Genomic DNA, 25,935 nt, shown 5'->3' on the forward strand with positions numbered 1-25,935 from the left:
GCTATTAAGATCTGACAAAGAACCATGCAAGAAGGGAGAACTAATATCACCATAAATTCAAAAGAAAATATTACTGTTCGGTGTGTACATAATATAGAATGGACAACTGGTCGACTATGAGGATGTGGAACTCAGTAACTCAAAAGGAATCAGAACCAAGATAGTTTCAAAAATCCACAATAGATCTGCAGCAATCCATATTATTTTGTTCCATACTCACACATGACTACACAAACACAATATTAGTTTAACAATAGTCATATACCTGCCAAGTTTTAAAGGTTTTCCATAAAAACCCAGATTCATGGAGTGTTTTAGGAATTAAAAGTGGAGCATTTTTATTTTATTTATTTATTTTTGTACACTGTGTACCTCCACCAAACACCGTATTATTCCTTGCAGAGTATAGATATATATGTTGCTTGTTTCCTTTTTATATTCACTCTTTGTTTTCAGCCCCTGTAAGCAGAGAGCACCTCAGTTTTGATTTTTGATACTTGCTCATAGTCTGAGATGCTAGTGTTTATCTTAAAGTCAAATGTTCACTACGTTAATGCATGTATCTACCATTATTTAATTTGTGGTGCACTAGGATTCAAAATATTTTAAGTGAAGGCTTACATAGTTTTGCCATTATTGCATCTTTCCTCATTTGTAAAATATGTTCCTTCCCTAGTCAATAGCAAATTTTATTTGCTATTTCAACCAGCATTACATATTAAAACTTTCAGAGAAGAAAAGCGGAAGCTGAAGAAAGCAAAGATGAAAGAGATGAAGGAAGCTGAAGATCAGGAAGTAGAAAAAGATACCCAGGATGACACGTATGCTTCCGAATCTGGCAGTGAAAGTGAAAGCAGCGACGGACCAGACTTATCGTGGTTGCCAGACCCTGATAAGGTATACGGTAATAGAGGAGATGATGAGAATGAGGAAGAGGACAGAAGTGCAGAGAGTAGTAGTGAAGATACAGAACCAGACAGTGAACCACATCCACAGCAACAACGAAGGTTAGTAAGCTGTAATTTAGGTTGGCTTATTCTTGTTGTACAAAAAATATGTGAAGTTTTGCACATTTGGACTAAATTTCATTTCATCTTCGAGCATTCTACATGCTATTGATCTTAATGTGTTTTTTTTAAAAAAAAAGAATTTGTGAACAGTACATAATGATAAATAGAGTACTAATAAAGAAAATAGTAGATCATGTAGGTTTGCATACAAATGTACAATAAAGTTAAGTTAAAACTGCAGATCTTCATTTGTACAGTAAAAAATTACCCCAAGGCATAGAGAGCCTTCTTCTTAAGCCAAATTTATAAAAAATTTCTGAAGTTTTTCAGTGAGGTGGTGTGTGCTTTGGGTGGCAGTGCACTGGACAGTAGTACTCCCAGATATTTATAGCTGTTATGAGTTGTGCTTAGCCTTGCAAAGCATTGGTCAATCTTTTCTTTGGGATGTATATTGCGATAATGGAATGATTGCTGTAATTTGTAGCTCTCAGAGAAATCTTGTGAGTGGACTATACAACTAAGTATAAGTACTGATGGGACTGTCATGGCACCCAATTTCTTGAAAAGCAGCCTACAAGATACATTGGAAAATCCAGGATGGAATGTAACAATATTAGAGAAGGGAAGTTGCTACTCACCATATAGCGGAGATGCTGAGTTGCAGATAGGCACGACAAAAAGATTCTCACAATTATAGCTTTCAGCCAATAAGGCCTTTGTCAACAATAGACACACACACACTCACTCACACAGTCTGTGTGTGTGCGTGTGTGTGTGGGTGTGTGTGTGTGTGTGTGTGTGTGTGTGGTGTTGACAAAAGCCTTGATGGCCGAAAGCTATAATTGTGAGAATCTGTTTGTTGTGCCTTTCCTTCTCTAATATTGCTACAAGATACATTGTTTTTTAAAACACCTGCCACACGTATGATAGCCTTTTTCTGCCACACAAAAACTTTTTTTGCCTATGTGCAGCAGTCCCTGAACTGTATCCAGTGTGTTATGTGGCTATGAAAAAATGCAGCCTCTGTTTTTTAAAACACCTGCCACACGTATGATAGCCTTTTTCTGCCACACAAAAACTTTTTTTGCCTCTGTGCAGCAGTCCCTGAACTGTATCCAGTGTGTTATGTGGCTATGAAAAAATGCAGCCTCTGCATGTGTGAACAGTATGACAGAGAGCTATAGTTTAAAAGCTGCTTTACTGTACTCCTATTCAACACTTTATTTATACATCTAATCCAATACTTCAGCTACTTGACAGCTGTTAATGCTGCTTTTTTTGGTTTGTCATAAGCATTTTGGGCACGTGTACAGTCAGCTTGGATGGCGTGTACAGGTACAGCTGCCCATGCAGCTTCAACACGATACCACAGTTCATCAAGAGTAGTGAGTGGCGTATTGTGACGAGCCAGTTGCTCGGCCACCATTGACCAGACGTTTTCAATTGGTGAGAGATCTGGAGAATGTGCTGGCCAGGGCAGCAGTCGAACATTTTCTGCATCCAGAAAGGCCCCAACAGGACCTGCAACATGCGGTCGTACATTATCCTGTTGAAATGTAGGGTTTCACAGGGATCGAATGAAGGGTAGAGCCACGGGTCGTAACACATCTGAAATGTAACGGCCACTGTTCAAAGTGCCGTCAACGCGAACAAGAGGTGACCGAGACATGTAACCAATGGCACCCCATACCATCATGCCGGGTGATACGCCAGTATGGTGATGACGAATACACGCTTCCAATCTGCGTTCACCGCGATAAACACGGATGCGACCATCATGATGCTGTAAACAGAACCTGGATACATCCGAAAAAATGACGTTTTGCCATTCGTGCACCCAGGTTCGTCGTTGAGTACACCATCGCAGGCGCTTCTGTCTGTGATGCAGCGTCAAGGGTAACCGCAGCCATGGGCTCAGAGCTGACAGTCCATGCTGCTGCAAACGTCGTCGAACTGTTCGTGCATATGGTTGTTGTCTTGCAAACGTCCCCATCTGTTGACTCAGGGATCGAGACGTGGCTGCACGATCTGTTACAGCCATGCAGATAAGATGCCTGTCATCTTGACTGCTAGTGATACGAGGCCGTTGGGATCCAGCACGGCGTTCCGTATTACCCTCCTGAACCCACCGATTCCATGTTCTGCAAACAGTCATTGGATCTCGACCAACGCGAGCAGCAATGTCGCGATACGATAAACTGCAATCTCGTAGGCTACAATCCAACCTTTATCAAAGTCAGAAACGTGATGGTACGCATTTCTCCTCCTTACACGAGGCACCACAACAACGTTTCACCAGGCAACGCCGGACAACTGCTGTTTGTGTATGAGAAATCAGTTGGAAACTTTCTTCATGTCAGCATGTTATAGGTGTTGCCACCGGCGCCAATCTTGTGTGAATGCTCTGAAAGCTAATCATTTGCACATCACAGCATCTTCTTCCTTTTGGTTAAATTTCGCGTCTGTAGCACGTTATCTTCGTGGTGTAGCAATTTTAATGGCCAGTAGTGTAGTTATAAAAAGACAGTACAACTGATAGCCATTCAGTACCTTGGATGAGAAAGGCATGTATGGTAGGGGTAAAGAACAAAAATTATGGTAGTGCTGTTAAATAGGCTTCTAACCATTTGAATGTTGTAGTAAGGAAAATGATTTAAACTTCGCGGTGAAAATGGCCACTACCAATGATCTTATTTTTTTAATCATGCATTACTGTACATTCTGAAAAATAATTTGGATGTATGATAACTTTTAAATATTAAATTCTGTTGATATCTTTTATTCCAGATCAAAAACAACTGTTGGAAAGAGAAAAATGTCTCTTGAAAGTAACAATGGTAATGTGAAGAAAGTAAAGAAAGCCAATCACCTACCAGAAAGTTTGGAAGATGCTGAATATCTAGCTCTGCAGTTTCTAAGAAGCTGACAGTTTATGTGGGATTATAAGTAACAGTGTGGTGACTGATGTACACAAGAAAATATTTTGAATGTTGAACTGTCTGTTAAATGTCTGTAAATAGTAGTCACAGTCTGAAATTCATTAAATTATTTGTGTTTATGGTTACTCAATAATTTTCTGCAACTGTGTGTTTCCTTTTTTGCTTCATACTTCTCATTGAGAATGAAGTCTTATCGTATTGAATATCACAGCCAAAAATTCATTCAAATAATATACACCTCAGACCCATTGTTACCTCAGTCAAAAGTGCAGCCCACAAATTAATGATAGTACTACATAACACGTTAGTGACATTACTTGAAAAATACATGTGGTCACATTCCAATTCTGTAACCAATAGTTATGCTGTTACATATATATAGTGTATGAGTCATCTAAATTTGACACGTAATGCCAAATACTTCCTCTATTATATTGTAAATTTGTGCATTTGCATACGTATTTTTTTTCCAATGAAATTCATGTGCATAATGTCTTTTAGCTCTTATACGTGAAGTGATTGAGCAACACCCATTTGTTTATTGAGCTTTTTATTAATAAGTTTAAGATCTTGACACAAACAGAAAATCTAGTCATTTACCCCAAAAAATTTTAAACAAGAACATTATTTTTGAACATTTGTATTTATATTTTACAAGTTTTTTTCCATTCCTTTCTCTTCTGATGTCTCATTTTACCAAAATACACCACCAAAGGTAAACATACAGTAGCTGGCAGCGGAGGTGGGGCACCTGCTAGTACCATGACCAGTGCACCTTCCACTGGCTGTTGGCCACCATAAACCCCAAAAACATAAAAATCACAGTGTTAAGGCACAAATATAGAAACATACCACCTTTTTCTGTGGCTTCAGCTATTTCATTATTGCGTGACTGAGACAAACTTAACTTGCAGTTTAATCTTGTGTAAATTCTGTTTCCTCAAAGAGATCACATAGAAGGTTGTTTTTGAAAATCAAAAGCAGAAATACATCCAGTACTAAACTTTGTGTGACACCATATTCAAGGTTTTCTCTTATGAATTATTTTTATGTTGAGGCAATTTCAGTCTCTCTCACATGTCTTTCTGCTTCAGCCAAGGAGTAGTTTTCAATTTCCTTACGATTTCTACATGCTCAGCAGAGTGTAGCACTCTGCTGTGCAAATCTTAAGGACTAACCTAACTTTAGCATAATGCCACTCCCAAGTGACATACCTAGATGAAACTTGGACCATCCATAGAAAGAACTGCTACAGTATAGCACAGAGGAAAACTGAAAGAAATACACAGTAAGATGAACAGAACTCACACTTTTATTCAAGGACAATAATTACACTGAAGTCACTGCAATCCATGATTGTCCCTTGTACATTACAAAAAATGGGACATAGTTCTTAATGCGGTGAGTGGTCACCACAGGTGGTAATGCATGCTCTGCAACATGCTCCTGTGCTGGCCGTAAGGTTTTAATGAGTTCTTGCGGTAGGATGTTCCATTCCTCCACAAATGTGGTTCACAATTGCTGGATGGTCGTTGGTGCGTATGAAAATATGCTGTAGGATGTCTCTCCAATGCATCCAACACATGTTTGAAAGGATTTAAGTTGGGGGGGAGGGGGGGGGGGGGGAATGGGCAAGTCAGTCCATTCACTGAATATCCTCTCAATCAACGAGCTCATCCAGTTGCACAGTTCAATGCACGTACAATTTGTCATCCATAGAAATGAAAGTCAGGGCCAAGCAGTCCGTTCAAAAGATTCTCGTGCGCAGTGCTACAGTAATTGTTTACCAGTGAGTAGAGTGTTCAAAGATTCTGAGGTCAGTATGCAGACACAACATTATGCCTTCTCACACCATATCACCTGAATCACCAAAACAATCATTTTTGCCAATGTTGAATGTACCATCATATGATGAGAGATGGGAACATTTATTGTGCCCAGGAATATTGTCAAACATAAAACATAACTGGTAACGTATACTGATCTCACAACATTGGAAACTTAATTCTGAAGCTTTTTTACTTTACTAAATGCATGCTAGGCTATTTTCACTCTTCACTTTTTTTCTTTTTGTGTCATCCAGTTGTCTCGAATTTCCATTAACAACTAAAACTTATCTACCAGCTCTGTGAATTGATTGTTTCAGTACTAATCTACACTATTTTCGTTCTGATCTGTTAATTGTATTAGACACATTCTAAATGATTTTCAGGCCTATTTTCAAACTTCTGTTCAGTTTTTTTTAATTGTTGGAATTTATGCGTGCTGGAGGCAAAGAGTACAGTGTTAATAAAACAAAAGTATTTGGATACGTTCAGTAACATGTATTCCTTCTCAGGGCTGTCATGAATAGTTTTTGAATCTCTTTCAGTTCTGAAGGTTTTTTTATTTTTTCTTTTTTTTAATGAAAACTCCTGGTTCACCTGCAGATGTGCCATATGAAATTTGAAATAAAACAAATGTAGTCTAGGAAAAACAGATTAGAAGTTTTTCCTACACTTCGTCATAGACCATAGCAGTTACTCCCAGAAAAGGCCAAAGCTATGGAAGGCTTTGTTGATATAAAAGTTTACACAGAATGTCTATCCTTCAAAAGAATATCTTCCTTCATGCGTACCTGAAGAAAGAACAGAAAGTGACAGATGTCGGGTTAAAAAATTATTTGCTTGGAATTTGAGGAAAGAAGTTATAGGATAGGAGGAGGAGAAAATGAAAATGCACAACAAAAATTATGTATGGTAGTGGTCTCTTGTCACATTTTAGGATTAACTTTTTTAAATCCCTCCTTGCAGATATGCACATAGCACTAGATATTTATTTATTTATTTATTTATTGAATAACCTGCACTTTACATGTGGTTGGATTTTCTGGCTCACCTCGAGAGCAGTTAGATATATTCAAATGGAGAATCTGTTGATATTATGTAACAGTTATGAACATATACAAGTTATCTTAGGATACCTAAATTCGGTTTCTTGGCCTAGATTTGAGCATTTGTAATTGTGACACACCATTAGCTTCTGCTTCTTTACAACTTCCCTCTCACTCAGACACCCCACATCTTGTGGTTGGCGAGGATTCACGGACACATGGAAGAAGCGTACGTCCTTGATCTTGAGGTCAGTGTTATCACCATTTGTGTAGATAACTAGCCAGTCACAATTAATAAGGCATTGCCCTCATATATCCTGCTGATGAAAAGAGTTGTGAAGTATTTCTTAAAACACAGAGCAGAACAGTTCTTACACACATGGCCAACACATTCACATATATTGGTAAGCTTCAGTTTCAATGCAAAAATTACTGCTTTTTTGACAGAGATACAACATAACATAAAATCCTTTACCTCTTCAGAGAAGAAACTGTTCACCCCAGGTCCACTAGGATGTAGCAAACCAGTGAAAGAAGCCATGTTATTTGATCTTGGCTCTAGAGACACACAATTTATTAATGTTATCAAAGAGATCAGGCAGTCTCTTCTGGAAATTACAGGTAAAACAAAAATTATCAGTGTATCGTGCATATGTTGCATGGCAATTTTTATGTAAATATCTATCTTGTGTTATGAACTGTGATGTCTGAAGGTTTTATTTGCATCCCATTTTAGAATGGGATATATATTAATTAGCATGAAAACGCTGTTCTGATATTGATTGCAATATTTTATGCATGCTACTTCCTGGATTAAAAACATTATTTTTACCCCATATTTACCCACAATAACACAAATACTTAGAGTTTATGAGATGAGAATGTACAAGAAGTTTTAGGCTTTTGAAGTTTAAGTGTTTTGTGATAGAAATGTTGCAAATTGTTGTTCTTTGCTGTTAACCAGCAAACCACCTGTAGTGTGTTATCAAACCTAATACATTTTTTATTTTATTTTATTTCCAAAGCGAAATATATTTCATATCCTTGATACAGTAAGTTTCGTAAACACTCATTGTTATTCCTAAATACTCAAGAATAATTGTTTACACAAATAATAGGAAATCCATGGTGGCCAGGCTTCAGTTTCCAGAGATGACAGTTGCTGCGCATGCACGTGTGTGTGTGTTGGGGGTGGGGGGGGGACATTCAGGCACATGCCTTTGTACACCTCTGATGAAGACTGAGTGTGGTAGCTTATTCAACAGTGTAATGCTTTGTCATTTACCAGAATTTCTTCTTTGAAACTGCAGCCTTTTACTGCTGTCTCAACAGGTAAACAAATTTTCTTGCCTTCGTATTTTTCTTACTCAGTACACTCCCAGCCCACCACATTGTATCCATATTTAGGTGCATATGTTCTTAGATGATGGGATGTCCACCAGGTATTAGTGTCAGTAATTTATTCATCCAATTATCATTTGACAATGATATAGATTTTGTCAGCTTAATACAGGAAAAAATGTAAGTAATACACAGAAACATATGAAGGCATACGCATAAGCTTAACAGGGAGAGAAGAGGTTGTGAGACGTAATCGTGTTGAAAGAACCAATCTGGCTTCTGTCTGAATTAATTTAGGAAAACCTTTTGAGAAGCTAAATCAGGATGACTGGACAGAGCATGAGCCTTTATCGTTCGAGTCTTAGGTCAATGTCTCAACAAATGCTCTGTATCATTCAGTTATGTGTATGTAAAATGCACACACTTATAGATTCCTTGTCTCGTGTCTGTTACACCTCCATATCTTCCGTGCTGCAGGTCGGAAAAACTGAATCAGCAATCCCCCCGTGAGGTGTGAGATGTCGAGATTGAATGTAGTGAGATGTTGAGATCGTAAAATAGTGAGACATTAATATTAAATATTAATGATCTTGGGTGTGTGATTTTGCTGTAAAAAGTAATTACATTATGAACATTTATGGAACTGAGGCGTTTTTGTTCCCTTTAATTTTGTTATTGGCCACTAATGTGAGTTCTCAAACTAATTTTTAATTGTGTAGTAAACTACGGACGGCATGTTTAAGTTTCCTTTCATCCAAAGTGTAAGTGAGCACTGCAACCATACATTGTATAGGTCTAAAATAGTGAGATTGCAATTGGTTACCCAGCTGTAATCCCTGACTGTGTCATCAAGACTGATTTACAGAAGCAATTTACAGGCCACAGAAATAAACTGGCGATAAGATTAGTGAAAGGTAGGAAATGTCAAATCAAACAAGATTTTTCAAATAATCAAGGACTGGAAATGCACCATTGTGGAGCTATGACCATAGAATGGTAATCAATCAACAAACAAATGCAAAATGAATCAAATTAATCTAACTGGTACTATCTAATACTAGTTATGCTAAAGGGTGCAGTTATTTGTTAAATTTTCTCAAGATAGCTTTTTAAGCTGAAGAGTTAAAGATAGATAAAATTTAAATTTTTTTTTTGTGGGTGATTATATAAGAAATTAAATTTCCTCAAACACTCTTCTTTCCTCAGATCATATTTTAACAGTGAACATAAATGTTTGTTTCCAGCATTGCTATTGATGTTAACACTGTTAAAGACATGATTGGAACACCCTCTCAACATTTCCTATTATGTTATGATTGATTGTCTTATTCTCAAAATTCCTGTGACCAGCACTTCGAAATTGGTGATATGTTTGTTAAATGTGGACCTTCTTAAATGAATGTGCATAGAAGCCCATTGATGTTAAACTAAGCAGTTTGGGAGACCAGTCTAGGTGGAAGAGAGAGGAAGCATTGCCTTCAGTGCATATGTGCCTCAGGGCTTAATCAAATATCACATGATTACCGGATTGTAATGCAGCACGGCACCATCCTGCTGCTACATCAACCTTCAGTGTATTCAGTAGACAAGAAATTCCAATCCACCAAAATAGAAACTGAAGCTTCATGTTTGATTATTTGGGCAAGGTTCATCATCCAGAGTTATCATAAACTTATGACTGTGTCGTCCTATCTACCACCAAGCTTTTCATAGATGTAACTCAAAACTAGAGGAACTCTCAGCTCACAAATACATATGTTTCCAAACTTACTGTCATAATTGGAGGAGACTATCATCGCCAAACACATAAATTGGATATCTAAACAATGGAAAGTCCAGGATGGTATAATAAGCCCACCCAGCTAGCCGCGTGATCTAATGCGCTACTTCCTGAGCAGGAAGGCGTGCCGGACCCCGGCACGAATCCGCTTGGCAGATTAGTGTCAAGGTCTGTGCGTTGGCCAGCCTGTGAATGGTTTTTTAAGGCGGTTTTTCATATAGCTTGGTGAATATGGGTTAGTTCCCCTTGGTATGTGTCAGTGAATTGTAGCCGATGAACTGAACTTGTGATGATTTTGCAGTGAAGTCTGTTCCTCGCCTTCTCAGCACTGACCAACAAAACCTCAGGATTCAGACGTATACTGAAGTGCAACGAAGAATTCAAGTGTCTCCAAAGTTCTTATCCACAGTCATAAGAGGTGTTGAATCTTGGGTCTATGGTCATGACCCTGAAACAAAATAGCAATCATCACAATGGAAAAACCCCATCTTTTCCAATGCCAAAAAAAGCTTGACAAGTTAACAGCAACATGAAGTCACTGCTGACCATTTTTTTTTCAACATTCAGGGAATAGAGCAAAGTAGTTTGTTCCACCTGGTCTGACTGTCAAGGGGCAATTTTACTGTGAGGTTTTGAGGTCACTGAGGGTAAATCTTTGGTAAAAAGGGCCAAACTTGCGGATAAAGAAAGACTTGGTTAGTGTATCATGACAACACAACCAAGCACCTCACTCTTTGTGGAGAAATTCCTGGCCGAAAACTACATATCAACGGTGTCCCACCCTTCCTGCTTGCCAGACCTAGCCCTGCACGACTTCTACTTGTTACTGAAGATGAAAATCGTGTTGAAAAGGTGGCTTTTGACTCAATTGAAGACATCCAAGCGGAATTGCAAGGGGCCTGAACACCCTTCACCCTGCGGACTTCCAGGAGTGCTTCCAAAAATGGGAACAATTCTTGGATTGTTTATACATGTCAAAGGGGACTAATTTGAAGGTGATGTAGGACATTAGGCAGTAAGTATAGTTTTCTGATTTTTACACTGAAGTTCTTGGATATTTTGGGTAGCACCTTGTATTCTTGGGTGCAGTCTTTTTAACACAAAGTTGTGCCCCAAGCCGTGCTTGGGCTTGGTCTCCAAAGTGTCTCCCAAGAGTTCTGCATCAGTTCAGATCTATTAGAAGTACTACCTATCAATAAGGTCTTCATTCCTTAATGATATTTGTCATAAATAGCATGCTACTGGTCATTAAAATTGTAACATAATGAAGATGACACACAGCAATGATAAACTGGCATGAAGAGTACCTAAGACTTGGATATGCAAATGATTTTTATTTGAGCATAACTGCTTGAAGCAGGTAGTAGTAAAGCCATATACATTCTGTATATAAGCAATAGAAATCACATTTGAGTGTTGTTTGTTTGTGAGGAGATTGTGTTACACCTTGTGTCAGAAGGAGAAACATCACCACCGTATGTGAGAATTGAACAGTGGCAGGATTGTGACCTGCCAATAATGCAGTTTCTCGTCCTTTTTATTTGCTAACTTGTTTCAGTCAAAATCCCATGACCGTCACGAGAATATGGAATTGATGGGGTCAGGAGGGCCATTCACAATATTATGCAGGAGCTGAGCAGCCTCACATGACTAGCATCCAAGAGGACACACATACTGCTCACTCGCTTGTCATCTGTGTGGGATTTTTCAGCTGTGTCATGTAACGTGAGTGGGAAATGGGTATGTTTGTAAGTTAAGTATCCATATACACAATGTGATGATGCTGAGCCACTGTTGCCGCTTCCCTTGATGTGGCAGCAGAGAGAGGTGTGTTGACAGTGGTGCACCCACAGAAAACACTGGACATATAGGATGCCCCACATTGTCTCTTCAGACAAGTATTAGTTGAGTGTACCATGTCACAAAGGACGCATACATGTGTGAAGGCTCCAAGGAGAACAAAAGTCGCCAGATTGCATTTGTCATCATCGTATGGGCACAGCACTTCACTTAACAGTATAGGGTGCAATCACATCTGATTTACATAGCCAGTAATTTGGATAGCAGCCATTACATTTTTGACATGTTAATAACAATGACTCTGCCTTATCTTTGAGGTCTCTGTGACGTTCTCTTTCAACAAGACCTCATGTTGGCTGTAGTGTCCTGACCTACCTCGACACAGAGATTGTTGCACTGGTGGTGTGACCAAAAGGTTTTTCCTGGTCTCTCACCCTTTGAAAACATATTTTCACAGGTTGCCGAGAGAGTGGCATGCCGGAACTTGCTGGCCACTGTGATTGATGACTGTGGCAAAGAACTGAAGTAGACGTGGATGTGACGGACTACTTCTGCACCGGACTGGTCATAGGCAATGAGCCGTGGTGAGGGTGCAGGCTGATGGCAGCTTAGTAAAACAACATGAACAAGTCAAAAACTTCATTACAATCCGGGCAGCTACGCGCAGATGTGGCGATGTGGCAGCCGTGCCTCTCTGGGTGCATGGTGTGGTGATAGCTGGTGACTAGTCAGTGGGTCCTGACATTTGCTTCCCAGAATGCTGACACCCGAACCCAGCTACTAGTACACAACTCAGTTAGGTGTACCACACTGTATGCAAGTGGCACAAGTTGCACAGAAGAGAACTGGAACACCTACAGAGACTGTTGCCTCCCAATGGCAAGTCTTTCCTCTATGAGTGCCAGCATGAGGCGCCACAGTGCCCGTGTCAGCATAGAATGGAGATCAGCTGTACTGCCCCGGTCATGACGTGTTGCCTCTCGGGCAGGAGTCGAGCTGGTGCTGGGGTGAGCCTGGGAGTGTTCACCAGTGGAGAGGTTTTGTAGTGCCCCCAGAATTTTACGAAAGTCTGGAGACACTTGTGTTCCAGCTGTTTCGAACACACATTATTTTGAAGCAGGGTGTAAGGATGAGTATTGGATACTGCACCCATTTATTGCTTGTGCAGGCGAAACTGGAAGGGAGATAATTTGTCGGTGCTGGCAAGTGTTCAGCGCAACATGCCAAGAATAAGCAAATACGGCCCAGAAGCTCCATGGCTGGCTGCAAAGAGTAACGTAGCATTGTATTGTTAAAAAACAAATGGAGATACTTGAAATAGTAACTGTTTATTAGATGTTGAACTGCTGTTGAGAGTATGTGGACTGGACGTGGATAGTCAGACACGATAAAAGCTTATGCATTAATTGTGTTAAAGAATGTGTAATTAGCTGATTCTGGGTGCCCGGTAATGTGTGGGCTTACGCCATAAAGTTAAGTTGTTTTTTTGTACAAAGTGGAAATAAATATGTTCTGGTGCATTGAATGATATTCCAAGGGTAGCGTATTTTTTAAATAAGAAGAGAGAGAACGAGAGAGTTAAAATTTCCCCTTCCTAGCAGTGAAATCTTCGGAGAAGCATCCGGTGCTAGCAGAAGACATCGGCACTGCAAGAAAGCAGAACCGGAATTCTTCAACAAGTAAGTCCACGAAAATGCTTAAGCCGTATAGAGAGAGCTTAACATTACACCGGGCCACCGCAGTTTCAAGTCTCAGAAGGAGGGCTTGGTGCTAGAAGATGGTATGGTGTTTGCAGATGACTGGGCTCATGGTCACTATTTGCTGACCCATGGCATGGCAGTAACTGGCGTAACCCCCTCGTTGTGTTTCATCTGCTGGGCTGTGAATATCTCTGCTAAAAAGTCAGGGATATTTACACAAGATAGCAGCTCAGTCATGTTCCTGACAACATTTCTGCGGCCCGTTTGTGGAGAAACTCCTTGGCCCATTCTATAATACATTTGTCCTATTACTGTGCTGGCAGGTTTGTGGTGCTGGGCCAGGTCTGTCTCTCAATGTATGAATAGTCCTGTTGCTATAACCAGCATCCTGACATTTAGAGCTCACTGGCTACCTATGGTGGCTGCAATGCTACACTGCCCTGCTTCCATAGAATGACCAAAAAATAATGGCAGCACTAGTGTCCCTCTACTTTGGAAGACCTGGCCCCCAGATCCTCTACCCTGGACCAGTCTGCAACAAAGCTCAAGGTAAATGGCCAATGATGTACAATATTTTCAAAAAATTTTCAGTTTGTAAGTAGTAGGCAGCTTGAACCACAAGGTTTTACCCTACAACACTTAGCCATTAGATCCTTACTTAAAGCTATAAGGTTACATCTGTGTTACAATAATTAAAAGACCATTTGATCTCATGAAAGCAAGTAGCACAATGTACAACTACTAACATCCCACTAACCTTGTTATCTAGGTTACACACTGTATGCTACTTAACATCTCACCACACTTCTCAAAGTCCACACGGATTGTCCAATACCATTTACTCGAATCTAAACCGCACTTTTTTCCCAGTTTTTGTAATCTAAAAAACCGCCTGTGGCTTAGAATCGAGTGCAAAGCAAGCGGAAGTTCTGAAAAATGTTGGTGGATGCCGCCACAACTAACTTCTGCCGTCGAATATATGTTGCGCTACACAGGCATGCTTTGTAGGCACAAAGATAAATACTGGCGCCAAAACCTCTGCGTCAGTAAATAAATTTAAAACAAGATGAAAGATGAGCTTTTTTCTCCACCCCGAGTTTCGACCACTGCATTTTCATACATTATCCAACGAAGTAAATACAGATTCCATATTGTTCATCTTTGAATGTAGCAGCATTTCAATGTACTATGAAAATCCGACTGGCAAGACTGTTTGGGATGTTTGTCAATATGGCCAACTCTACGTTCTGAATTTTTTCCTACCTATGAGAAGAGATGGTTGCTAATAGGAACTTTTATGAATTGTGAATCACATGCAGTATTCTCTTCACCATAAGAATAATACGAATATCAACATTTTGGCATGTATTGTTTCGTGTTTGCTGCTGTCTCATTTAAATCCTGTCTGCCTAATAAACTACGAAACTAGAGTGAGACAACAGCAAACGCGGAAGAATATACATATCATGTCATGTTTATATTCGTATTATTCTTATGCCTAATAGTGATACAGTCAGGAATGAAGCACGGCAATTGACTAGATTTTTAAATCTAAGATGACTCTAAATTCTGTGCAGAATGTAATGTACTAAAGAGGTGCCTGCAAAGATTTTCAAACGGAGAAAAATTTTCGCCAAACTCTCATTCAGAACATCTTCTATCATACGCAGTCTATTATTTGGTTCTTGTTGATCATTATCAAAGAAAGCAGCAGTGTAAATAACAACAAATAGCAGTCTCTTGCCATTGTTTCGCTAATGAGACGATTCCTCTCTTTTTTTTTAATTGTAAGCGGCGGTAGCACACACAAAAGCAAGCCATGCCGCTAGCAGTGACAGGGCGTAAACGTGCACTATCAGAATGCGACAAACAATGCATGACACAGTACAGTAATGCAGTTTTAACTTAGAGTGACGTAAACACCTATAACAAAGAAAACGGCACTTATCAGATCAAAGAAAAATAAGCAATCAATTCAAACCAGACGAAGCATGTGAAAAAGGAAGGGTACCCGTATAAATACGGACGGAGCACCTGACGCATAGCAGTGGCTACCTGGTAAAGCTTAACTGCTAAGCTTATGACTCGAACCAAACTACTGTAGCTGTATCGGCATTCATTCGATCTAAATTGTGTCTCATATTACAATGGACCAACTTTGTTTCGATCTGGAGATGCGGCCAAGAACTTTTATCTCCCCTTGAATTTCATGTCTCAAATTTCAGTTGCGGCTTAGATTCGGGAAAATTTTTTTTCCTTGATTTCGTGCCTCATTTTTCAGGTGCGGCTTATATTTGAGTGCGGTTTAGATTCGAGTAAATACGGTAGCTTTAAAAGTTGGAGTTGTTTGTGGAAAGAGATCAAACGGCGAGGTCATCGGTCACGTCGGATCAGGGAAGGACGGGGAAGGAAGTTGGTCGTGCCCTTTCAGTGGAACCATCCCGGCATTTGCCTGCAGCGATTTAGGGAAATCACGGAAAACCTAAATCAGGATGGCTGGACGTGGTATTGAACCGTCGTCCTCCCGAATGTGAGTCCAGTGTGCTAACCACTGCGCCACCTCGCTCGGTACAGTAGCCTTAAAAGCTGTGACATGCATTTCTTATTACTATATTACGATGTCACACATACAGTCGCTTTTATTCTCCCTACCTATCCTCTCTAGCTGAAGCAGTAGTCAGTGATCTTGTCTACTGAGATCTGTACTACTGGGGAGACAGGGGGGTCAGTGACTTTCCACATGAAGTAGGTGAAGGCCGCACAGAATGGAGTCAGATCTACTACAGTGCAAAATATCATAACACAAGACAACAGCCATACAGTGCTTCCTCCCAATACTGTGGCACATGTTTTAGCCTCTTTTCTGCCAAAATACACTGTTCTTGCAGTGCTACGAACTCGTTCAAGGAGTAGAATAAGTATAGTTTCAACCTAATGTTGAGGAAGTTTGAATACTGTGCTGCAAGTATCGCCATTGGTTGGTCTGGCCAGTACAACTGTAGCTGTGTTATGTTTAACCAGGTAATCCCTGTAACTGTGGCTGTTAGAAGGAATGTTGGTTCATTATGTCACACACTCTTCCATTAATTAAATGTCCCACAATCTGTCAGGTTACTTTGCCCTGTGAATCTACCCTGCCAGTAGCTGTCCAGTACCACCACTATGGCATTGTACGCAGAGCTGATGCAGTGTAGCCCTGCTGGTTGGAAGAAGTTTTTCGATTCCGTGGTATCCCGTGGACATCCCTGGCCATCAGTCTTGACCAAGAACAGTTGAACCTCCCCTGTGCCTGTGCCTGTCTGGATTACTCAGGTCAGGCACACCATAAGCCTTTCCCTGTAACAGTGCTGGAATTCTTCTGCTGTCTACTTCATGCTTATCTCCATCTTCTGAAATTAGCAGTACTTTGTGTTAATCTCTAGTGTTGCTACATGATAGTATAGCTGCAAATTTTGCTTATCAGGCTCTGTGATGAGTCACAACTTAGGCGACGGCTCTCCTGCACCTTCTGTAACCCTATCAAATACTTTTTCAGTGTAATGTTAGCACCACTGGACTCAGTTGTCCATGAACTGCCATGTGAATGGCTTCCTGCAAGCTCATTATCACCCTTTTTTGCATCCCAAATGATGTCTGTTAGTGATTTCACCAGATCTTGTATATGACCCTTGCATCGAACATGTCCACTTGGGTCCACTTAACTCCCAGATCCCAGTTCATGGTGCCAACCAATACCTTTGCATACTCCATTATTTCATGTGTCAGTTTCCTCAAAATGCATGTATTATTCAATACATGATGCTCCAAGCTTGTCAGCTGCATGGCATCCTACTTTAACACTACCTTACTGCCTTTTTCCATTTCCTTCACCTTTTCTATAGTCCCGTCCAGATCCCTGATGCCGTTCTCATCTGCAGTCCCGAACTTAGTTTCAAGATTCCCCCCCCCCCTCCCCCTCCCCCTTCCCCTTTCAGCACTTCCTCCTTGAGCAGATACTTGCATGGCCCTGACCTAGTTGACTTACATAACAGGCTATCATATGTGCTGTCCTGCAGCCGTATCATGTATAGTTTGCAGTCGTGTCAGTCATTTGCCCTGCTTGCCACTCAACAAGGCTGTATCCCAGTGCCCATACTACTGCTTTTTTCTGCTCATCCCACCTGTGTTTCTGTCTTTCTTTCCTGGCTTATGCACCATTTCATAATCAAACTCACTGAGTTTTAATGCCCACAATGTCAGTCTGCTAGCCAGGTCTTTCAACCCTAATAATCATTTCAGAGCTGCTTGATCAATTACTATGTTGAACTTTTTTCATACAAGTAGCACTGAAAATCTGTAAGCTCATATATCAAGATGACCAGTTCCTTCTGTCTGACAGAATACTTCTCTGCCGTAATAAGTTGTCACAAAGCATAAGCAACAGGATGTTCTTCACCATTCATCTCCTAACACAAAACACACTGCACTGCCTTACTGGATGCATAAAATTCCTTTTAACACTCTGGGAAAATCAAAACCAGACTTGATGTCAAAGCTGTCTTCAATCCCTTGAATGGGGCTTGACACTCCACTGTCTAGTTAAACTTCATGCCCTTTTTTAACAGATGCGTTGGTAGTCAAGCAACATCTGCAAAACCTTTCACAAATTTCCTACAATAATTTGCATGTCCTAAAAATGATTTTAGCTCTTTGCTTGAGTTAGGAACTGGATAGTTTTTTACTGCTTGTACCAGTCTTGGGTCTGTCTTTACTCCTTCCTTGCTAATTATATATCCCAAGGAACACATCCTCAAAGACAAAATGACACCCCTCTGTGTTCAGCATTTGATGTGTCATCTGCAACCTTTTGAAAACCCCTCTCAATTGTTGCACATAGTCCTCTGTATCCATCAACAACACAATTATGTTATCAGAGTACGCCAAACATTGCCAAGTTTTTAATAGCCTTAGTACCCCATCCAACGACTGCTGAAACCTTACTGGTGCATTCTTTAATCAAAAAGGCATACTTCAGTGTTGATGATAATCTCATGGAAACTAAGAGTGCTGTCTTAAGTCAGTCCACCAGAACCACCTCAAACTGGTGGTACCCCTGTCTATAAATCAATGGTAGAGGAGTACCAGCACTGTCCCGAGTTACTGATGGTCTCTGTTATATTTGGTATTGGATATCCATCGATTACCATCTTACTATTAAGATAATGACAGTCACAGCAGTACCTGTAGTTCTTGGAATCATATGCTGACTTTTTGGGCATGACTCCAATGGCAGCCATCCATGGACTAATACTCTCTTCTATTATTCCATTAGCTAACTGTTGTTTAATGAAACCCCCCATAATTAGCTGTAAATGCCAAAGCATACAACATGGCTTGTGGTACATCTGTTCTACATTCCCTATTGGAATTTAGTGTTGTATCATGGGAATTGCTGGCAACAGACCTTGATGATAAAACAAATACCTGAACTCCAGCAGCAACTTCTCCATTTCTATCCATTCAGTCCCCTGAAGATGTTACACCTTCTTACATGATTTAATTTTAGTGGCAGCCTGCAACTAACCATGGTTCATACCTGATGTGTCCCAATCAGCCTCCTCCAGAGCATCCAGATTTGCTAATAACAGCCCCTGTATTAGCCTTACTTCATCAGCGCCAAAAGTTATCCAGATTCATGGGTACCATTTTCGCAACACTCCCTCCAGTACACAAACAATTCAGTGTATCCAAAACATTGTTCTCCTTTAGTGGCTCTATTATTTACAACATATCAACAGTCAACTCCAGTTTTACATTCACCCACAGCAACATTACAGTGCTCTCTTACACAAAACCATACAAATCAAGCTTGAATGTTTTTGTATTTAAGACACTTGTTTTCGCTTTAAGATGAATTCGCCATGTGACAGTACTTCACTGGCAACAGGTTCCCCAAGCTGGACTGTTGACGTGCTAAGTCCCACCACACACTGCTGAAGGCCAATTTTCACTTGATGTCAATGCAAAAAGTCTAACTCCAGGATTATCCAGTAACCTTTGGTTACGTGAGGCACTACTTCCACACATTACTCAGACTGAACTGCTCCACCCCAAAAACTTAATCCAGTGGACAATAATGAGCTCACATCACTGTCTCCCACCCAAAGCAATCTACATTGTGGTGATGTAGTTGCTTCTGAGTCACGAGGTCTGTAATTGCCACTGACACATGCACCTCTGTGTCCAACAAAAACATATGTTTCTTGCACTGCACAGTCCTTATTACTGCACACTTCACCTTTGCATACTTATTCACTACATCAAAATGTATCAGTAATGTTGCTTGCCTGACTGGGGGCTCCCTTTTGCATTTAACACTTGTCCATTTTCCCCTTGTACACCTCTTTTATTGCTTCCACCATTCCACAGCTGGTGTGAGGCTGCCAACACTGCTTCTAGAGATACTCTATCTGTCCACCCCCATAGCATATCACATTAGTGGAGAACCCTTGTCGCTAGTCCCGTACCCCTGTTGCCATATTAACCTCTTCAAACTCTGCTGCCAACCAGCAAAATAAAGATCTCTTGAGGCACCTGTCCAAATCTGTCTTGACTTAGCAGTTGACAGGCCCCTGGGGTTGAACACTTCTCACCCTGACTGAAGTCAGCCTGGCAGTGTCGGTATGGCGAGGATGCGGTCCAGTGGCAGCTTAGTAAAACAGCTTTAACAAGTCAGTCACTTTATTACAGCCCATGCAGCTACATCCTGATGCTGTGCTGTGGTGGCACATGGCACGGTAGGGGCATACAGTGCAGTGATGGCTGACAACCAACTGACAGGTCCTAACATATGTGCCCCAGAATGCTGACAGCCACGGCCAGCTAGCAGCACCTGACCCAGTTAGGCATGCCACGATGTGTATGAGTGGCGCCAGCAGTTCAGAGGACAACCAGAACGTTTACAGGGACTGCCAGCCTCCAGAGGGAAGTCCTGCCTCTGTTATTGGCAGTGCAATGTGCCACGGCAGCTGTACTGCCCTGATTGTGGCCTGTTGTTCCTGGGCAGGGGTCAAGCTGCTGGTGGAGTGGGCCTGGGAGTGGAGAGGCACCGAGTCCCAGAAGAAGAGCTGACTGGGCTTGGGGTGGCTGCTTGTTATCCTGTGGTGTGGTGGTGCATGGTGTTGCCTTCCTGTCATCAAGGGTCTGACAGGCTGTGAATCTCTCTGCTAAAATGTCACAGTGATTTCTCTGAGATAACAGCTCATTTATTGTGCTGATAACCCACTTCTGGTCACATGCCTGATATTTTCACAGTCTGTTGGTAGAGAAACTAATTGGACAATTCTGTAAGACCTCTGTGCTGGCACAATCTTGGTGCCTGGCCTGGTCCGTCCCACAGTACACGAATAGTCGTGTTGCTGTAACCAGCTTACCGACAACCTGTGCTCACTGGCTGCGTGTGGCTTCTGCAAAGCTGCACTGATATGCTTCCATGCAATTGCGAAAAAATAGTGGCAGCACTAAAGAGTTGCAGCAGCACAGATCGCATACCTGTATCTATCACTGAAGCTCAGTCTGACTCAGTGATCAACTGGGTTAGAGCTGCTGTTGCTGCCAGTGGTAGCTACTATGTGTGCTAAATTTCAAACCCTAACTGCCCTTTTCTTGCCATTAAGATGTCTTCTGATGCTGGCGTATTGCCTCAAGAGATAATTCCATAACACATTATGGAGTGATAATAGTCAGAGTATGCTGAAGCAGGTATACTGCAGTTGACAAAATGGGGGGTCATATTGAAATCAAATTTTGTTGATGACAAATGATTTAATATCTAGTTAACATCAGCAACAATTCTTTAAGATTGATATCCTTTCTTGGTGACTGCAATATATTTAAGGCCGTGTACTTTGACTAAGTCCTCTCCTTAATGTGTTACAACATAATCTTACAATTAATAATTGCATTAACACTGAAGAGGATAAAATAAGTTATTTCAAAAATGGACTAAACAAAAATGTGGAAAGAGTGCCACTATGTTGTACTCTTAGGTCAACAAAAGATGTTCATGAGTGCTGAAAACATAGTTTAGATAGCTGGTGAGGGTAAAATGTCCCACTGTTTTTATTTATGTCTGTGCAGATAAAGTGTAAGTTACATCAGCTCCTGACATTGGCAAGATGTGACAGCAAATAAAGCTCTCCAGCTGCTACAGTGGAGCTCTTATTCTGTGATATCACAACCTGGCAGTGCCTTGGAGGTCAAGGAACAGAGAAACACACCCAAAATGTAAACAAGCAGGAAACACATGAATATCATTTTAAGCACAGTAATTCACTTAGGAATTGTTGGCTAATGTCAAAGCAAGATGTGTACATGTTGAAACTGTCTGAGATCTGTTGATCCTGAATTGTCATTGAAGTTTCATATAGAAAAAAAGTGAACATAGAATACAGAAGAGTTATTAATACCCTGTTTGTGTCATTTCATAAACAGTTGGCGTAAATCTGAGATATCTTACAGCCCTCGAACATCTGCAGGTGGAGACAAAGTCACACACTCTGAGGTAGTGGCATTTCATAGCAGATCCACAGCATCAAGAAAACAATGAGAAGGCAACTATCAAGATCAAATGAGGTAAAGGTGATCACACAAAGCATCAGGGTGATGGATTGATCAGGAAGTCAGGACTTAGTTACAAAATTTTATTTCCCTTCAGCTTATGCAAGTTAAATTTAGTCAAACAAACCAGAAAGAAAGCTGCTACTTTCATAAAAGTTGCTGCATCTTCTGCCATGCACTTCACAGTAGTTTACAAAGTACAGATGCAGATGTAGATCCACAGTTATACTAGATAGCTGCCATTTATCTTCTGTTGTTAGCTTAATATTTATTTGATTGTACTGGCATTTGCCAAAGAAAATATTTACCTGCATCTGTAAATATTGAGCGCTATTAATACTTATCGTGTAGTTTTACTACAAACACTTCTTCATGTTGAACAGCTAACAAAACTTTTCAATCCCTGAATCTAGATATTTAGATAATTTGTATAATGGGTGGGCAGCAAGGTACATTTTCAATTTTCTTTGCTTTTTCATGCTCTGTGTTGTACGGGAGTTTGTTGATTATCTCCACACCAGAGAATATAACTCTATAAATAATATAAAGCAACACTTAATAAAAAATGTACTCATAATCCCAGTTCATCAAAACATTATCCTGCATAACTACTTTATAAATGACATGATCTAAGCACATAAGGCAGGCATTCTGCATACACCCTGTTTGTCAATATCTGTTTTCTTCCTCCATTTCCTAGACTTATCTTTTAATGCCAATGACACTAGCACTTGTGATGAAGTACCCACAGTTCCCTTAAATGGCTTAATGTGCCCCAAATGCAGAGTGTAAATCTTTGTTGGTAATAGCAGATTTGCATTAATGGATGTTGACAGCAAAACTCAGTTACCACTTAGGTTGTTGTTGTTGTGGTCTTCAGTCCTGAGACTGGTTTGATGCAGCTCTCCATGCTACTCTATCCTGTACCACTTAGGTACCGAGATAAAATGCCAGCATGTTGTCCCACTTGCTCGTGCCACTCAAGCACCTTTGTATTTGATTTATTAACCTTCTTCCACACATCCTATAACATTTTTGAAAATTTCACTGACTCTCCATTCATCCTGAGCTCAGGCTTAATTACTTCCTACCATATATTTAGCTTATATGGTGAGAGTTCATCACTGCAGTATTCCTTAGAGTTATAGAATTATATGCTGTCTTGACATAAGGAAGGTAAATGTCCCAATCATTTTGTTGGCTATTTACATAATAACTTAACATTCTGATGGCTGTGCAATGTACAAGTTCCATTCGAATGAGGGTGGAAAGAGTCAGTCCTGAGCTTCTGAATGTGAAGTAAATGGCATAGCTGTTTCATCAGATCAGACATAAAATTAATGTTCTGAACTGTAATTATTATGTTGTGATTGACTCACTTCAATAACCCACTGTTTATTACGGCCTGTGCCAATGTCCTTGCTTGTTGATCCAGAGTTGCAACCACTGTGACATAAAATGAAAAATGGTCTATGATGGTCAACATGTTACAGTTACCCAATGGTGTTTGGTTAAATTGCCCTATAATATCCATCCCTACCATTTCAGATGGTTTGGATGCAGCTGATAATCATTGCAATGGTATCTGTTCATGAGTGATGCCAGCATGTTGTGCACAAGCTGTACAATTCCTGACATACTTCTCAACATCCTGTCTCCTCATGCTCCACTGGAACTTCTCACTTTCTCTGTGATCAGTTGACCCCCATTCTCCATGACCTGCTAATACATGATCACATGCTTGCCTTAATACGTCATCTTTCAAAACCCCTCATGCAACACAAGCTGTTCCTGTGTCCTAAATACTTGGCAATCAATGTGGGCAGCTTATGCTTCTTGCCTCTCAGCAAGGCTTTCACCAAGTTCTCACATGACCCCAGTCATTCTATTCAGCCCATAGGTTTGTGTATCACTTCATAATCAAATTCACTCAATTTTGGAGCCCAGAGTATTATCCTACTCAAATGATCATTTAGTCCTAGCAACCATTTCAACACAGCATGTTATATTACAACCTTAAATATCTTTCTCTACAAGAAGCAATGAAAATATGTAATTCTATAAATGACAATCAACATTTCTTTTCCTGTGGTTGAATAATTCTGTTCTACTTTATTCAGCTCTCAACAAATATGCCACCAGCTGCTCCTTGCCACATCATGACTGAGAATATACCCAACCATCAGATTGCTTGTGTCACATTGTAGAATAAATTTCTGCTCAACGTTTTGGAGTACCAATACCACACTCATCATCAGGGGCGCAGACTTATAAAAAATATTGGGGGGGGGGGGGGGGGGAGGGGAGGGAGGGAGGGGGCATACTGAGAGTCTTTCCCTGGGAAAGTCTCTAAATTTTAGATGAAACATAGTGAGTTTTAAAGTTTTTTGAGCATCTTGGAGTCATATGATCAACATTAGAACCCCGAAAAATGGACTCTCGATAACTCGACACTCTGGGAAACTTGACAAGCCTGACACACTTTTTGGCTTTGAAAAAAGAAAAAAAATGTAAACACGCACGGTATTTTCGTAAAAAGCTAATTTAATTTACAGTAATAATTTTGCTTATAGACTATTACAGAGCAGTGAATATATAGATCTGAAAAGACTGAAATTGTATTTAAATAAATCCTAAACTACCACTAAAAGAATAAAAAATAGTTGCACAGTAATAGCACTTTAATTAATAAGTGAAATAGCTAATTTAAGCTTACTTTGAATAAGACTCAGGGTTCATTAAACAAAAACAATATCTCTAAGTTAATGCTTTACTACACTTAATAAAGGTAATACATTACACCTAATACTTTCAGGCAAAAAGTATGCAAATATTGGGTTTTAATTGTGTCCTACACCCTAAAAATATTTAAATATTTGAAAATAACTAATGCAGTACTATAGTAATATAGTAATACAGTACTAAGCTAGTACTCATATTTCAAAACTGAAAATTTAACATTTTGTGTGTATTTAATTCTCTATTTTATAAAGATTTTTAATATTGCTCTAAATGCAATTATTAGGGCTAGAGTGTCTTTATAAAGGTGCAAATGTTGCCCATCTGACTGGATTACTGGATATGAAGTCATTGATGACTGGTCGGATATCTGATTCATCCAAAACATCTCGGTGGGCATGAAGAACAGCCAAGTTGTTCAATCACTTCTGTCCCATTGTTGATTGGAAATATGACTTCAGACGTCTAAGAGCACTAAATAACCATTATCCTGTTGCTATTGTGATTGGAACTATTTGGAGAAGCTTAATGCAGTTCACTACTTCAAGTAATATTTCTCCAACTGTAGGCTCTTGTATAATGTACTTTCTTACATCATGCATGTTTTTTAAGACCACTTGTTTTTTATTAGCGAAATTAGCTAACATATTCAAGTGTAAGCGCAGTCTCTCAATGTCTAGGTCATTTTTGAAAAACTCAGTTGAGTTTCCCAAGTTTGTTTCACCTCTGTTTATGTTCAACTGCAATGATCTGTGTGAGTCCAGTTGAAGCAAACCGCTCAGTAATGCAAGATTGCACAGTTCACAAACTTCAATGTAAATAGCTTTGTAGCGTTCCTTTGTGGTTTTGAAAGTGTGCGGTGAGCTGGCTTCGTTGTTTTCTTACTTCTTCAGTAAACTTTGATTCCGAGGAAGTGAAAGATCATCAACTTGTGAAGATTTTTCTTTTAAACACAGTTCCCAAAAGTGTTCAAAACTATCATGCCTTCCATTCAATATGCAAATTGAGCCCTCATATATTTTTTTCATATCGGCAACACTTAGATGAGGGCATTGAATTTTTTCGTTGGCATCCTCTACTGGGTTCATTGCATGGCAATAAAGACATAAAAAGAAATAAGTCTTGAATTGTAACATAGACTCAAGGTAGCGTGCAC

The 25,935-nt window shown here is 40.1% G+C and overlaps 2 protein-coding genes across 2 annotated transcripts in view; both read left to right on the forward strand.

Annotated features, from left to right (window-relative positions):
- LOC126412145 (probable ATP-dependent RNA helicase DDX10) overlaps positions 1-4,074 on the forward strand; it is a 93,749-nt gene extending 89,675 nt beyond the window's left edge. Inside the window, exons 13-14 of the mRNA XM_050081602.1 lie at positions 732-1,007; positions 3,798-4,074. Coding sequence (XP_049937559.1) covers positions 732-1,007; positions 3,798-3,936 — 415 coding nt within the window. The 3' untranslated portion in view covers positions 3,937-4,074. The remainder of the gene's footprint in view (positions 1-731; positions 1,008-3,797) is intronic.
- A 3,018-nt stretch (positions 4,075-7,092) lies between these two features.
- The window catches only part of LOC126412146 (2-aminoethylphosphonate--pyruvate transaminase-like), a 113,179-nt gene continuing 94,336 nt past the window's right edge, over positions 7,093-25,935 (forward strand). The window contains exons 1-2 of the mRNA XM_050081603.1: positions 7,093-7,225; positions 7,305-7,442. Of these exons, the coding sequence (XP_049937560.1) occupies positions 7,201-7,225; positions 7,305-7,442 (163 nt within the window). The 5' untranslated portion in view covers positions 7,093-7,200. The remainder of the gene's footprint in view (positions 7,226-7,304; positions 7,443-25,935) is intronic.

Source organism: Schistocerca serialis, chromosome 7, assembly GCF_023864345.2.
Source record: "Schistocerca serialis cubense isolate TAMUIC-IGC-003099 chromosome 7, iqSchSeri2.2, whole genome shotgun sequence".
NCBI lineage: Eukaryota > Metazoa > Arthropoda > Insecta > Orthoptera > Acrididae > Schistocerca > Schistocerca serialis.